Consider the following 16,158-nt stretch of genomic DNA (forward strand, 5'->3'; position numbering starts at 1 on the left):
GATGCCACAGCGAGAGGCACGGGGAGCCCTTCCGTAGCCCATAGAGCTCTGCCATCACCAGAGATGTTATGCAGGCACTCCCCCCGCAAACACATGCCCATCCTCTCCACTCACCCCCCGCCCACAACAGTCCCCAAACCCTGGCCCTCCAACGCCAAGCCCCACAGACTTACCTGAATGCAGGTACCAGAGCTGCTCCCACCCCCCGCCTGGCTGCATGCCAGTCACGTGTATGTGCACCCTGCCTCCAGTCGCCCTCCCCTCATGCCCTCCAGCTCCAAGCAGGCAAGCTGGGAAAAACTTCAAAGCTGAGCTGACCAAAATCTCAGACCTTTGATCACATTTTAAAAAAGCTACCCGGACAGAGATGGGAGGACCCAAAAAGAAGACATGTCTGGGAAAACCCAGATTTAGGGTAACCCTAAGCATATTGTGATATGTCTCTGTGAGGGGGACTGTAAATAACACCCCTCTCTTTCATACCCGTCCTGCACAGGAGCCTGCACAGATTGTCCCACATGAGGTCTGACTCCCCTCTGTACAGAGCAAAGATGCATTCTGCTTTTTGTATCAGGTAGAGGGAGGCTGTGTACATCTGGTGAGCCAGATCCTTAGGTGGTATAAATCACTGTAGCACAAGGGCAGCAATGACTTACGCTAGTGGAGGTTCTGACCCTGGAGCTTTATAGTAAAGCAATATATTTCCACAGGCCCGGATCCTACAGCCGCGCTGTAATCAGTGTGGCTAGTGACAGAAGGGCCACTTGTCTGAGGGAGGCTTGCAGGGCCACTCCCAAGTTATTTATTAAATCAAGATACTCCAACCCACTCAACAACCCTGCCAAAAAACAAAACTCGCTGCAGTCAAAGTGCTCTGATAAGCAGTAGCATATTTATTACCTTGGACTTCAACTCCCATCAAACTGACTGCTGCTTTGGAGGATAAGCAAGCTTCTACTGAAGTCACCGGCAAGTCTTCCATTGAATTTGGTGGGACTTGGGTCACGCTTGTGACTGGCATCTGTAGAACTGGGCTCTGGCACTGCACACGGGACCCTACGTTCACACAGAGTCCTGTTAGCTTCAGCAAAGCTGCACGTAGGATACGGAGCCCTGCCTTCCCACAGTCCCTATGAAACCGAACAAAAATAAGGCCTTTACAGAAAGCGACCAGGGAGCAGGATCAGAGCTTTGCTTTGCCCCTACCATTCTCTAGCATGCAATAGGGAAAAAAAGATTTTTTTTCTTCCCCATTCTTTTGAACTTTCCCTCTATTTTATTTTATTTTTTAACTTCAGTGTGTCTATGGGCCAGCATGAAATCAAAGGGGATTGAGTCAAAACAGTGATTTTTTGTCCCTAGTAATCAGCCAGAAGGAATTGACTAGACAACTTGATTAAAAACAATTAACAGATAAACGAAACAAAAAAGAATTCTTGAAATTTAAATGGAAAAGAGTCAAGCGAGCGATTGACGATGAGGATTTGAAGAGAGGGTTTATGTTTTTTCTTGTAATTTGAGACTCTAATGATGGACTTATGTTGCCCGCTCTTCCCTTTTTCTTACACCTTACCTACTAAAGGAGGAATTCTTGATTGGTAAGTGGATACTATCCGCAAGACACTAGGGAATTTATTAGAGGTCACTCAAGAGCATTAGCTGTACCTTCTACAGGGGGAAAAAAAGCACACAAAGAAATATCTGTATATCTTTTATTTCCAGAGGGATTTTTCTTTTTCTTATTTTTTTCTTTTTTTCCTTTTTTTTTAGTTTCAAAGTGCTAAACTTGTTTGTTTGCCAGTTTTTACTTTGTACATAAACCTCTTTTTTTTTCTTTTTCTTTTTTGGTTTGGTAACATTTGTTCAGTCTCCTTATTAAGGAAACTAAAAAAGAAAGTCAGAATCATTTAGGCTTTTGTTCCACTTTTATTTTATTTCCAAGGAGTATGTAGTTTTTTTTGTACGTATAGTCCTGTTTCTTTTTTTTCCCCTCTTTTAGATCAAATAAGGGTTATTTTCTCTGTTTTATCTTTCTTATTTTTTATTTACTCCTTTGTTTCCCGATATTTTTTAAAATCTTTTGTTCAACATGACTCGCATGCTAATACTCTTTGCATGATGTCTAAATCTTCCAGTTATCATATCAGGGGGCAAAGAAGGTTCTTCTTACTGTGGTTTTCTTTCAGGGATATGTGCTTTTGTTTTCTTCTCCTCTTTCTTCTTTTCTTGCTTTGTTTCTTTCTTTCTTTTTGTTACAGTGCATCATGACGGTAAAATTTCTTGGTTTATTTAAAAAAAAAAAGTCAGACAGAATAAAACCACCATTGAAAAAAGTTCAAACAATGCCAAATGGCTTTTTTGCTTTCAGATCTCTCAGTCAGGGTCTTCTGCTGACCTCTTTACCAAAACAGACAGCCCGCTTGGCAACCTAGCCAGTCAGAATGGAGGGTCCCATGAATATGACTCAGGAAACGATACTTCTTCTCCTCCCTCCACTCAAACAAGCTCATCCAGGTCAAAGGACATCCAGGAGAAAAGAAATGTAGCGCACGATGGCTTTGGCCACTCCTTCTCTTCTGGGAAGCCTAAACTGGCCAACAGTGATAACAGCTCTGATTCAGGAAATTCCTTCACCAGTTGCTTTTCCCAGGTCAAGGGAACAGCTTTGGAAAATCTCTCTCCAGATGCCCAGGGACAGGATCAAAGGTCAGTGATCACCAACCATTGCAACCTCCATTCCTGGAATGGCTTAGTGTCCCCTGCTCATTTATCTGTTGCAATGGGAACTTACCCCCATTCTGTAAGTCAGACCAGTGGTCCAGCAGGTGCGGTGTTCCAACACAAGCATTTCCTTAGGTTTCTGAGGAAGGTGCAAGACAATTCGCAGCTCACCTGAGCAATGGCACAGGGTCTGTGCAGAATTCCTCTCTCAGCCCCATGGTAACAGCTTATCCTTTGGAGCACAAGAGCTGGCCATTCTTATCATAGCCCATTAATTCTTCTCTTTGTTCATGGCCTTCCCCATGTAACAAGACCCCTCAGAACAGATTCCGCCTGGATCCAAATACAGGCAGGAATCAAAGCCCCAGACCCAAACCCTGTGATTTTTGTCAGTCTGTATCTAGATGTCACCTGAACTCATCTACATTTGGCTTGTTGTGACCTTGTAGCAAAAGTGCTGGGAAGGTCACTGGCACATTTGGGTAAACTTTCAAAGGATGGATGGATGGGTGGATTCAACACTCCTCTGTCTCATTAAATTCATTGTCAGGAACCAGAACCATTGGCATTTAAATTAAAGCTTTACAATCAGCTTGCTCCTCCAGCATGATTCACTAGGCTGAATCCTGAGTGTTCCTGCACAGCTCCCGCACACTTACTGCACAAAGAATTGCTGCATTCCCTCTGGGTAAGAGCAAAGCAGCGCAGGGAAAGCTTTGGATATTATTCTGTACCCAGTGATGGCTCTCTGCACTGGAACACAGATGAGAGCAGTAGGATCATGCTCAGATCAGCCTCACATAGCCAAATTGCTATGGGAAAGTGGATGCCAACCCACAGCATCTGCTGCCCATTTGCATACACTTGCCCAACTACACGTGGGGGCTGAAGACTCTTCCCCCTGGGTCGACATGTATGTTTCCTTGAGCACAGAACTGAACCATTGTTGATGGAGCTTAATGTTGCAGTGTCTTATGGCTGCACTGGCTGGGTCAGAGAAGGGCAATGCACCTCTCTTGCCAGCACCACTGACTGTCATGTTTGCATTAAAAAGCAGCAGGTGGGTCAGTGCAGGGTCAGTTTGGTCGAGTGCTTCCCTGCTGTAAATGTGCATGGCTGCATATATAGCACTATGTGCCATTTCCTGTGAAGCACAGGTTTTGTGGACAGGATAAGTGCAGCAACAGCTTAGATGTGTGCTCTCTCCTCTGCAAATGAGGACTAGCAAAATTAAAGTCAAGGGTGTTTTAGCAGCATACACCCAGGATAATTGAGAACAGGAGAGACGGGACCTGACTTCTCATCTTCAAGGCAAAATCCTGCCCTCAGGTACATGGGTAAAACTCCCCTTTACTTTGGTAGGACTCAAGCCCATTTAACTGAATGCATAATTTAGTCTTTAGGGTTAAACACAGCTTTCCTGTACCATTGCCAGCCGTGGGGTAGCTCCTTTGAAACCTGACCCTTCATTTTGACAGACGCTGAAACCAGGGAGGAGACTGGAATGACTTGGGCCCAGTTAGCTGGAGTCAGTGCCTTAGGACTGCATAGCAATGATCACTGCTTTGTAACGCCTTCAATGGGTGGGGACATCTCTTTTCAGAGGATGCCTGTCCCCCTGTCTCGGCTGCTCAGAAGAAAAGAAGCAGAGCCCCCTCCCTTCCCCAGCCCACAGCTCCCCTCTGAGACTGTGCTCTCGCAGTGGGTCCTACACCAGCACGGGAAGGTCCTCCCAAGGGTCCAGCCGCTCCACCCGGTCCCGCTCACTGCATCACAAGGCGACACCCAGGTACTCCCGAAGCAGATCCTGCTCCTCAGGGAAAAGGTGAGGTCAAGTCAAATGGCTGTCTCTGTTATTGCTGGCAATTCTCAGGTGTTACAGTGGTGGCCAGGCCTGGGCATGGACCACAGAATACAGCCTGGCTTATGCTGCAAGGGCACACAGATAGTTCTGGGAATGCCAACACACTTGCTTCTGACTGGATGGAAAGGCACTAGCAGAGCCCCAAGCTTGGGGAGAAATGCATGGCTTGATTACTTTCAGGATGCCCAGCCTTCCTCAGGTCTGGGCTGAGATCATGAAGCTCATTTTCATTTGGGACCATATTTCCTTTTCAGCTCTGATTCTGAAAAGGAGCCTTGCACATCCTCACTTGGAGTTTGATAACCCTTCTCTGGTTTACGCCTACTTCCAGGTCCTATTCACGTTCCCCAAGCTACTCATCCAAGTCCTGCAGAAGAAGTCCCGGAAGCAGGAACTCAAGGCCACGTCGAAGTCCCAGTTACTCCCACTACAGCCCTAGCAGGTACTGCTGGCTCCTGGGGTATAATACTCTATTCTGTGAGCATCTCATGCTTTTATGCTGCTTCAGTTCACAGCTGTAATTACAGCACACGTGCATCCATTTACAACACGTCCCTCAGCCTAGTAGCTGAGCACTGAATGCAAACTCAGAGTGAGGGAGGTATGTACATGAGGCCTGCGCTTTGTCTCCCTCCCTGTTTGTGACAGAGCACCCCAAGCGCAGCCAGTTCCTTCCGCTGATGCCACTCGACACTGATCGCTGACAGGAGAGACTGGAGCAGAGCTAGGCAATCCACCTGGAAGGCAGCCAGACAAAGCTGCCTCCTGCAGCATGGGTTTTCTGCAACCTGCACTTGCTAACCTGGACTGACCTGCCTCAGTTCATGAGATTTGGACCCCTTTAAGCATGTTGTGGGGCATGATGGAGAAAGAGGGTTTGAAGGTTCAGCCGCTTGAAATGTGTCTTGAATATGGGTAGCTAGTGCGGCCTGATGGGTGTGCTGTCTTTCCTCTGGACACTTTAAGAGGCAGCCTGCTAATCTACTCCATCTATGTCACATGGTGATTGGTAGTTTTAGAGCTATACCACAGGTGAGCAGTGGAAACCAGAAAGAAAAGGGAAAAGTGCTCTCTACAGTGCCTGTCAGGTTGGCCCTGACAGGAGCAGTGGAATCAGAGAGGGGCTGAATGGAGGGTTGCCTACCAGCCTGGATGGCACCAGTGTTAGACTTGGATGGATTTAGCCTCTGTGCCATGAAAATCTTTGACTTAGCCTAGGCAAAGTGATTGTACCAACCTGCAAGCTAAATCCTGTGGAAGGCTTGAGCCATTGTCAGAGAGGTTTTCCTGAAGCGAGAAAAGAGACATTTCCAATATGTGGAGCAAAAGATACCAACTGTTGGGACCGCTGGAGTTCTTGAAATGTTTCTTTGTGGGGAGGGCAGTCTGGCCTGGTGAAGTGGTCTATTTATATAACAAACGGGCAGCAGTAGAGAAGGTCCTATTCACGTGCAGAAATCTTTGTTCTCCTCACCAAGTACCACAAAGCCCCTACTTATGCCCTTAGTCCCTTTATTAACCCACGTGGGGTTGGTTTGGCTCAAACATAGGAAAAAACAAGGACTCTCGTTGAGAATGTGATGTGTTACACATCGCTTTCACCTGGAAAAAAAAGATCTTTTTTTGCCAATATATGGTGGCAGCTTTCCTGGCCAGAATAACCTAGCAGAGAGGCACACAGCCACTTGGCATCGGTTAGCTGGATTTGTGTTCCAGGAACAGAAGATCAGGAGGCAGTCTGGGATCGCCTGCATGGGAAATAAAGATGATGGCCCAGATTCAGTGTTGGGGTCAGTATATGGCTACAGAGAGGAAGCTGATACAGTACATAAATTGTGCACAAGCTATGGTGGAAGGCAGGTAACCAAAGCACGGCACACTTGTAGAGCAGTGCGAGTGGTAGACGGCTGGTGCAGAGTTCCAGCACGTCCCGGGTTCACAATCACTGTACCGTCTTTGTCACCCGGGGTTGTTCTTGCATGATGCAGGGATGTTAGGGGAAAAAATTCCTTCCCTTCATTATATGTAGAGCTCGCACCTAAAGGAGTCTTCCATCAGTTTCAGGCAGGATAATCTTTGGTTTTTAGATTGAGCAAAAGATAAGGCAAAAGAGAACAGGAGTCAGCTCTGCCTGAGAGAGAGCACTGTGTGCACCTCATCTGAGCACAAAATAGCAGGTGCATCTGCAGCAAGGATCCCACCCTCTTCTCACTATTTCAAGGTTCAGTACTCAAAAAACAAGGCTTAGCAGGCATCAAGCATAAACGTCCAAGAGCTAATGCAAATATGCAATAATTGGGCAGTTCTTCCCTCGGGGCTGTGACAGTGGACAGGGCAGTAGTTATAGTGGGGCTCCCTCTGGCAGCTGGGAGAAGAGTGGCAGTGTCTGCTATTTTTGCACCCTGCTACACTGCCACCCGAGGTTGTTGCCCCAGTTTCCCCTCCTTAGTTATCCAGGTGTTTCAAATCACGTAGTTAGCTACTTCAAGTCTTCTCAGTAAGGACATGTGATAACTTGGAGTCCTCAGGGCTAGAGACCCTTCTGTCTCCCTAGACTAGGGGTGGGCAATTATTTTGGGCAGAGGGCCACTTACCGAGTTTTGGCAAGCCATCAAGGGCCGCATGACAGGCAGCCCAGGGCAGATCAATATTCATTTTTCTAAATTTTTTAGAAGGAATGGCCTGGTGGGTCACATCCAGCCCCTGGGCCGCAGTTTGCCTGCCTCTGCCCTAGACACAGCACAAAGTCTGCAGCCCAGGGGCTGAGCTAGGGACCCAAGCCTGTCCCCTGCTCAGCAAACCCCCTCACAAACACACTTCTTTCACATGAAAGTCTGTTATTTCTGAGACTGAGAAAACTGTAGCAAAGAAGCCGAGATAGAATAAAACTATATTAAATTCTGACCAAAACCAAGGCAGCATTGTTCTGGTTAAATGTATGAGAGCATTTAACTGCATCGTCCTAATACACTTTCCAAATCCACCTAGAGTGTTTGTTTTCAAAACCTAGCTAAGCACATAATAAACCTAGCAAGCAAACTCCCCTCTCCAAAACACAGTCCAGCCTATTAAATGCATTCAAACCTAGCCAGGACTTTCCAATATCCCCAGCTGTCACTGAGTAACTCATAAACATTCTTGCATACTTAAAAAGCTATTGTATTCTCCAGGTCCCATACTTGTTGGCAGCATAGGCCTCTTTATGCCACTCCGGCAGTGTGAAGGGGCCTCATTGGAATGAACTCATCATTTTGCAAAGTGCTTTGAGTGTGAAGGGCACTATGCGAAACCAAATTGACTCCATTCCCTACAGACACCGTCAGGGCAGTACAGAGGAAGGGCCTCTGTTGAAGCATAGAGAGAACCTCTGAAACAAAAATCCAGCAATCCCCAGTGAGGGATCCAGCCCTCATTCTGGATATCTGAGGCCCGCAGAACAGATGTGCCACACAGAAATAGCCCACACCTGTTACAACTTTGCAGACCTCACATTTCTACAGGCAGACTGGTTAAATCTGCCCCTCCAGCCATGTGGGCGCTGTTCCTCTGTGTTGCAATGCAGTGCAGGGTTTGGCAGGTGCAGTGACTAAGGCCTCTCTTTGTACAGTTTACAACAGTCTATGGTTTGTTGCTGCGGAGGCGGTCACCTGGAAACTGGGATAGTCCACATGGAAAAAGTGTCGAAAACCCACTCCCCAGTCAATTTGTGAGGAGCTGCGTAGCAGGCTAGCTCAGTCAGTGTCTGTACATGACTAGTCTGTTTGAAGGTGATTAGTAGAACTGTCCTTTTACCACAGGGGTAGATCCTGCTTTGCTTTGGGCCCTGTTTCAAGCCCCACTGCTGAGTTGCTATACATCTCTGCCTGGTGCATGCAATCTGAACCCCATGTGCACAAAACCAGGCAGTGACAGCTCCAAAACTGGTTGTTCCTTAGGGATCGTGAGAGAGAGCACAAGTATGGCTCCAGTGAGAAGGAGTCCCACAGAGAGCGTGACCGACGGCGGCAGCGGCGACGGTCCTACTCACCCCTGAGGAAACGCAGGAGAGACTCTCCCAGCCACCTTGAAGCTCGGCGGATCACAAGGTAAGAGGAGAGCAAGACCCCTCTTGGTCTCTCTGGGAGACAGGCATGTGCAGCAACCCTGGGCTCACCTCTGACTTGCTTGGTCAAGGCCTGTGGATAGCTGTGGTAGGGATCTGCATTAAACCCATGTTGCAAGGACAGGCCTCCCTCCATGCACCACACTGCAGTCCAGGAGAGCTAGAGTCTCCATGACACAGAGAGCTGTTCCTCCAGCCGTTCCACTGCCTTGATGGTTCAGTTCCCTGCTCTAATGATAGTTTTTCCTCAGAGAACTCTGACTTTTTAAAACTGAATCCTTTTTTGAGAACCAATCTGGTTGGCTGGGAAAGGAGATTCAGAGGGGTGGAAGCAAGACTGAAGGAGACCCCAGAAGAGCCAATAGCTCGCTGCTTCAGGTGATCACTTATGACATGGGAGAGCTGGTCACATGTATGATCTGGACACAGAACTCTAAGATCAGATGAATGGTTTGGCCAGAAGGCTATCCTAGGATGGATCAATGTCTCTCTCTCACCTGGAGATGATCTACTTTATAAATAATCAAATGCAGAGATGCAAGCCAGGTCTCCCTCAAGCCAGGTGAGTTCCCAAACCACAGGGCTATGGCCAGGCTCTGAGCCTCTCTTGCCCAAAGAGTGCTTAATACAAGGTGAAACAACTCTAACAGGAGAGACTGAGAGAGACCCATCCCAGAATGGCCTGGGGTGAAGGCATTCCCTTGAGCTGGGAGGCAGAAGTTCAAATCCCTGGTTTCTCTCTTGTGCTTTGCAAAGCACTTCAGAACTTTTTGGTTTTGTCCCATGGAGGATGGAAATAGGTTTGAAAGCTCAGAAATGTTTTCAGGGTAGGAAACCTCTTCCCCTAATTTTCCACCACTGTCACCTGTAACAGAGGCTGCTCTTCTCCCTTTGTGCCCACAGCGCCCGGAAACGCCCCATCCCATACTACAGGCCCAGTCCTTCCTCCTCTAGCAGTGTCAGCAGCTATTCCTCATGGTACAGCGGCTTTAGCCGCTCTCCCAGCCGGAGTCGGAGCTACTCCAGCTACAGGAGCAGTCGGAGCCGGAGCCAGAGTCGAAGCCGGAGCTGGAGCAGGAGCAGCAGCAGTGACAGCGGCAGGAGCCGAAGCCGGAGTTCATGCCCAAGAAGCAGCCGCAGCAGAAGCAAGAGCTATGGCTCAATAGGCAGCTATGACAGCATGCGGCGCTAGGGAGGCCCTCACTGCCACATGCTCCAGTGTCATCTCTTTAAATTCCTGGTGTTATCCACTCTCCTTCTGCCTCCCAACCATAGGTTATTATTATTGTGTAATATTATGGCAGTGCTTAGGCCTCCTTGGTGCTAGGTACTGCAGAAACAGAGAGGCAAAGGGTGTCCTTGCTGCCATGTAGTGTACATGGATATATCACCACTCCCCAGAGATGGGGATACAGGACAGGTCAGCATTTTAGGGAGCGTCCATCAATAGTAAACCAGCCCCATCCATTTTGGGCCTGTCTCCATGCAAGCATTTCCCTGCTGCTGATGCATAGGGCAAGTTCAGCTCCTTCTTTTTTCCTGGTGGGCAGAGGGCAAGCAACAGTCTCTTTGTGTCAGGGAAAAAGAAGAGTGAAGATTGAAGAGAGCCTCACAAAGGCTTGTTATGTGCTGGGCCTGATCCCACCCCAGGGAAGTCAATGGCCTAGCTCCCCTTGACTTTAGGGTGCCAGCTTGGATCCTCAAAGTATAGCAGCCCTCTATACAGGGGAAAGCCAGAGGCCTCCAGAGAGTATCACATCTTCCCATTTGGTTGCTTTCCCTCTTTGCCTGTTTAGATCTAAGACAGAAGTTCCACAAACTTGTTTAATCTAAACCAGTTAAGTCTGATACTACATCCAGCCGGGTTTATCATAAACCTGTTTCGGCCATTTTGAAAGCAGTTTATGTGCACTGAACTTCTGTTCTGTTACAGGTTTAAACCAGTTTCTAATCACTTAAACTGGTTTATGTGCAACTTCTGTCCTTAGTCTTAGGGAGAAAATAGTTATTCACTAAGGGTCAGCCAGTTCCTGCTATAAATATAACCTATAAATATAAAGCAAGAAACCCATTCTGACATGAATTGCTTGAGAGAAGAGGCCAATTCCCCTTCTCCAGCCATGCACTGATTGCTGTGTCATGAGCTTATTCCCCACCCCCAGAAGCCTGACTCAGTTTTGGTGGTGCTGGTGAGATTTTTCATGCAAGTGGGAACAATCAAGGATCCAGGTCTGGGAACCCAGGCACACCATCAGGATGGAGGAGAGAGCCAATTCTCATTGCTGCATTTAAGAGTCATTCCTCAGCACTTTGCCTATGAGCTGTCAATCCCAGTCTTACATTTTCACCTTTAGGAAGAATCCTGTTGTTTTAAGTAGATTAAAAGGATGTTTGGGTCCCACACTACAGAAAGGATGTGGACAAATTGGAGAGAGTCCAGCAGAGGGCAACAAAAATGATGGGGGGCTAGAGGACATGACTTATGAGGAAAGACTGAGGGAACTGGGCTTGTTTAGCCTGTAGAAGAGGAGGCTGAGAGGAGACTTAATACCAGCCTTCAACTACCTGAAAGGAGGTTCGAAAGAGGGTGGAACTAGACTATTTTCAGTGGTGGCAGATGACAGAACAAGGAGCAATGGTCTCAAGTTGCAGCAAGGGAAATTTAGTTTAGATATTAGAAAGAATTTTCTCCCTAGGAGGGTAGTAAAACACTAAAACAGGCTACCCAGAGAGGTGGTGAAAGATCCATCCTTGGAGGTTTTCAAAACCTGGCTAGACAGAGCTTTGACTGGGATGATCCAGTTGGGGATGGTCCTGCTTTGAGCTGGGGGGCAGACTAGATGTGACCTCCTGAAGTCCTTTCCAACCCTAATGTTCTGTGATTCGGTTTTAGACAAGCCAGGTGGGATTGGAAGATTTCAGGGCAGCCTGATCTACAGTCACAGCCAGTGTGAGTAACAGCCCCCTTCCCCAGAGATGTTTGATATTGAAAGTAACAAGGGACAGCAGGGTGCGAAACACTGCGGCTGGCCTGTATCCAAGTCCAGGCTCTGTGTGATGGGCCTACATGGTGCTTTGACTTAGCCAGCTGACAGGGGTGATGCCCCTCTGTAAAGCAGAGTCAAAAAAAGGTAGAACAAATGAGAACGAAAACAACTCATCTGCACTTCCAGGAGGCAGCTGAGAATCAGGGCTGCCTGTCCTTGGATTCCTGCCTCTTAGCACCAGCTTCCTGCCATGCAGACACTTGTTAGTCCTCTGTGCCTTAGATGCTGGGAGCCATACAGCACCAGGCTCAGAGGCTCAATTCAGGTGGTGCAGGCTTCCCGCCCTCCCTTCCTACTCGCACATTTCCCTTCTGTTTTAGGCAGTGCTGCTGGTTCCTTCCCCAGAATGGCAGTCTCCCTTTCCGGGAAGGATGGGCACTTCTTTCTCTCTCCCCCACTATGCAAGGCAATGGGACATTTTCCATTCAGTGCATTAGACTCAGCTCTGAGGAATGAGGTTTTAGGTCCAGGCACAGGGTGACCACATGATGCCTTGGCTTGCTGGTGCAGTGCATCAAAACACCATCTCTTAACCTTTTCCTGCCCTCCAGATGATTATGAAAAGCACCTCAGCTCCATCCAACTCCTTTTCCTCTGATCCATCTCCTCCTAGTACCTGCTCCCCTTGACATAGTTGCTACATGGAGCTGTGGAGCTCTTCACCAGGTCAGTACTGGTCATGGAGTGTGGGGAAGCATCAGAAAGAGGGTGTTTCTGTCTGCCACTCATTTCCTGAGGAGCCACAAGCAGTTTTGTGGGAGGGCAGGGGTCGTCCTTCTGGACTTTGCATGCCAGGCCTGCCTTTGTTTTCCCTTTGCAGTGGGTGCCAGCACAGCCGGCTGTGCAATTACTGTGTTTTGCAGGCTGACAAAGGCCTCTCCCAGCTGCAGACTGAGTTGGCAACAAGGAGTTTATTTTTTTCTTGCAACAGCTGGGTGCTTAGCACCCTTCATTTGGGAATAAGACATGTTCCCCTCCCACCCACCCTGCATAGTTGTTATCTGCTTCAGTCTTAATGACTCAAAGATACAGGGTCTTAAGTGTTCCGAGGGGGCAAGTGGAAATTATATCTGCCACCGCGGAGGAGGAGGAGGAGGCAGCAGCAGCTTTGGCATGTAAAGAGATGCAAATCCTTTGGTTAAAGAGCCACCTGCAACCCTGAACTCCAGGGACATGGAGGGAATGGCAGAGCTGTGACCTGAGGGGAGAGATGAATGGAATGTGTGTGCATGTGTGCAGTGAAATATATATACCACAGCTCAGTGCCCTTCAGGTCTATTGGCAGCTGTTATTTTCAGTGGTTCAATAGGAGACATGCAACCATCTTGCTAAAAGCTCTTTCACAGAAGGGATGCCATCTGTTCCAGAACGGCTGAGGGTTCCCTCTTCTGCTCGCCTGTCATGTAGCTAAGGTGGTTTTATTAGCATTTCGGTTTCCCCACACGCAAGGTGCCTGTCAAGTGGTAGCTCAACTCCCCGTGTTTCCCTGCTCACAGGTGCTCTTCTCGTCCCACAGAGGGATGTGATTGCTCCTGTTAGCTAGAGCAAAGGGTCCAGGCAGTTCCCAATTTCCACACCCTGTAGGAATAGAAAACTGGGATGCTGAACAGTGCTGGGCCTGCAGACTTCCGCAAGCGGCTCAATGCCGTCTCCCCCCAACACTGTGTGCTGCTATGGCATATAGGAAAGAGCTTTCACCTGGGGAAAGGGAGGAATCATTTAACTCCTTTGCTTTTAGCTAGATATAAGAAACAGCTCCTTTTCCTTCAGTGTCTTAAAGCAAAATCTACATCCTAAGCGACCGAATACCCATCCTCACCCACTCGGCCTCTCCCAGGCTGATGCTCAAACACACTGTACTTTTGTTTTCCCAGCAAGATGGTGTTGCAGTTATTGGACTGAGGTCTCAATCACCTCCTTGCTGAGAGAGCAGACCCTGACTGCTTTGATTGCCCAACCACACTGGTAGTGATACAGTATAAGGCCAGGTAGTTAAAAGGGGGTACTGAAAAGGGGCTTCTAAAACTAGTGTAAATAGCAAACCATTACGTTGACTTGACTTCCTTACTGATGGGGACCTATGAACAAAGCACCACATGCTGGCCTCGGTCCATGTCACAAGAGTAGCGCACTTGGATCGAGAGCAAAAGAGGTAGCTCCTTGGATGACACTGAGCCTTCAGCATCCTTCATGAGAAGACTGCTGATCCATGCTACAAGGACTGCCTCTTGCCATATGGTTCCATGGCAGCTAAAGCTCTCTGGGTTTCCCAATCAGACTGGTATTGGAGTAAACCTCTTAAATTATTTATTAATTATTATTATTATTGTTATTAATCTATTTTTAATTGTATGTCAGAATGGATGCGATTGGTCACCATTACAGTATTTATTTATTATATTTTTGGAACAATAAGTTATTTTTGGATTTGTTTGTTTGTTTTAATGTATCCATGTCACTGTTCAAGCTTCAAGGTTTAGGAGGTTGGCCTCAGAACTCTATGAGCCCTCCGTGCCCAGGGAAGGCACTGAAGAATTAGACTTCAGCTCACATTAAAAGTTTGTGGTGAGGAAGTGCTGAACAAGCACAGTTCATTGTGCCAGAAGGATCGGAGTAAAAGGTTTAACTGTATTAAATGAACACACAGTCTTTTTCCTTGGAAAAATTAGGGCTTCTCACAGAAGCTTTGTCCATTCTTGTCTCTACTGGAGTCCAATGGATCTGAGCAGTGATTGCTGAAAAACTATTACTTGATCACACCAAGACACAGCAAGAGGCCTGTTGCTTCTTGTCTTGTTAAATGAAAGAGCAAAGGGAAAATTTGCAATCCCAATGAGGGGAATAACAGAGCAACCCTTTGCTGGTGTCATCGCTGAATGGGCGCCAGCTGGCTGAAATGCATGTTTCCCTTGGCTCATCATGTCAGAGCACAAAATGTAACCTGGCTTCTCTGAAAAAGAAACTCTGGTTCTCTTTGTGGCTGCTGCCTACAGGACTGTTGTATGTTGTCTGTTACCGAGTGACGACCTACCTATGGAAAATAAAGGAAATGACAATATGGAAGAACCAGCAGCACTGAAGGTGGTTCAAAATCAGAGCTCCAGTGACAAGACCTAACCAAGGGTTTTATTCTGTTTGGGTTTTTTGCTAGTGGCACTTTTTTTTTTTTAACTTATTGAAACTTCCAGTGCAATCCAGCCCTCCTTATCGGTTGATATTTGCAAATTCTGCCCGTTTGCAAAATCCCTGCAAGCTTTTCTGTCTGTGTGCCTTTTGCCAGCTGCTTTTTAAAGTGTTGTTTTGCTTGTTTGTTGCCTTTTGAAGAAATTTTGCCCCATATCTGGCATCTCAGACAGCTGCCGATTCTCTGCGAGGGCATCTTTCATTTAGTGATAATGCATCTTGGTTGTTTAAGAGTACATGAATCACAGCTAATTTGAGCCTAGCCAGTTAATCCCCAGGGAGGTGGATTCCCAAGGATATCTGGAATGTATCAGATGGCCCCCAGGGTTTCACAAAACATCGAAACCATTTCTTGGAAATGTTTTCTCTGAAGGATCCTTTTCCTCTAAACGTGTGCCCTTCCCCTCTCTCTGTCTGGTTCCCATCTCTTCATAAACTTCTAAAAGTTTCTTCCTTCTAGAATCCAGGAAATACCCAAGATCTGCAGTTTTAGAATATGCTGTGTTTAGTAGCAGCTCAGTCATGTTGCTCTTGGTTCTACTGTTCAAAACTGCCAGACGGGGCAAATGGGCTCTTTTAATCGCGACTAGCCCCCCTTGACATTGGACCCCTCACTTCTGTTCAATTCTCCAGGCCCTGTTTATGCTTTGTGCTTGTAATACATCCCTGAGCGATGCTAATTTTCCACTCCTGGTTCAAATAATGCGGGCTAGGCTGCAGAATCCCAGCAGACCCTGGCGCTGCAGCTTCTGTTGCTGAAGAGCAAGAAGTTGGGGGCAGCTCTAAGGTTTGTCATGCACTTGCTATCCTCAGGGGGCTATAGCACTTCAATTCTTTTCCTTTATGCTGGTTTTAATTGTTTAAATTTGTTTGTTTTCTAAGTTATACCAAACTGTTGTTTGCAAACAGCCGACCAATGTTATTTTGCTATGCATTGTGTACATATGCCGAAGAGGCTAATAGGACTTAGCTCATTATTTAATATTTATTGCTTCTATTTATTGAGCATTATTTTAAAAGGATATTCAGGTCCTGCCATTGCGGTCCTCACAGACTGGCACCTCTCACATAATTTAGAGGGTTGCCTTTTACATCAAGGGAGACATTATCGAAAGGTAATCAACTACGCTATAGGGCAGACTGTAGTCTGTCAAAACAGAGGCTTCAGTCATATAAACCAGGGTAGGATTGAGCTATATAACATCAGGAATTTATGAGGAAGTGTCATTTAGATGGAATTG

General features: G+C 47.2%; 1 protein-coding gene across 1 annotated transcript in view; it reads left to right on the top strand.

The window, feature by feature from the left end:
- The window catches only part of LOC109290222 (serine/arginine repetitive matrix protein 4-like), a 30,077-nt gene extending 19,491 nt beyond the window's left edge, over nucleotides 1-10,586 (top strand). Inside the window, exons 4-8 of the mRNA XM_019506628.1 lie at nucleotides 2,369-2,706; nucleotides 4,325-4,546; nucleotides 4,917-5,027; nucleotides 8,521-8,670; nucleotides 9,591-10,586. Of these exons, the coding sequence (XP_019362173.1) occupies nucleotides 2,369-2,706; nucleotides 4,325-4,546; nucleotides 4,917-5,027; nucleotides 8,521-8,670; nucleotides 9,591-9,879 (1,110 nt within the window). The 3' untranslated portion in view covers nucleotides 9,880-10,586. The remainder of the gene's footprint in view (nucleotides 1-2,368; nucleotides 2,707-4,324; nucleotides 4,547-4,916; nucleotides 5,028-8,520; nucleotides 8,671-9,590) is intronic.
- The last annotated feature ends 5,572 nt before the right edge of the window (nucleotides 10,587-16,158 follow it).

The sequence above is a fragment of the Gavialis gangeticus genome, unplaced genomic scaffold (genome assembly GCF_001723915.1).
Source record: "Gavialis gangeticus isolate Ggan-Ray unplaced genomic scaffold, GavGan_comp1, whole genome shotgun sequence".
NCBI classification, from domain to species: domain Eukaryota; kingdom Metazoa; phylum Chordata; order Crocodylia; family Gavialidae; genus Gavialis; species Gavialis gangeticus.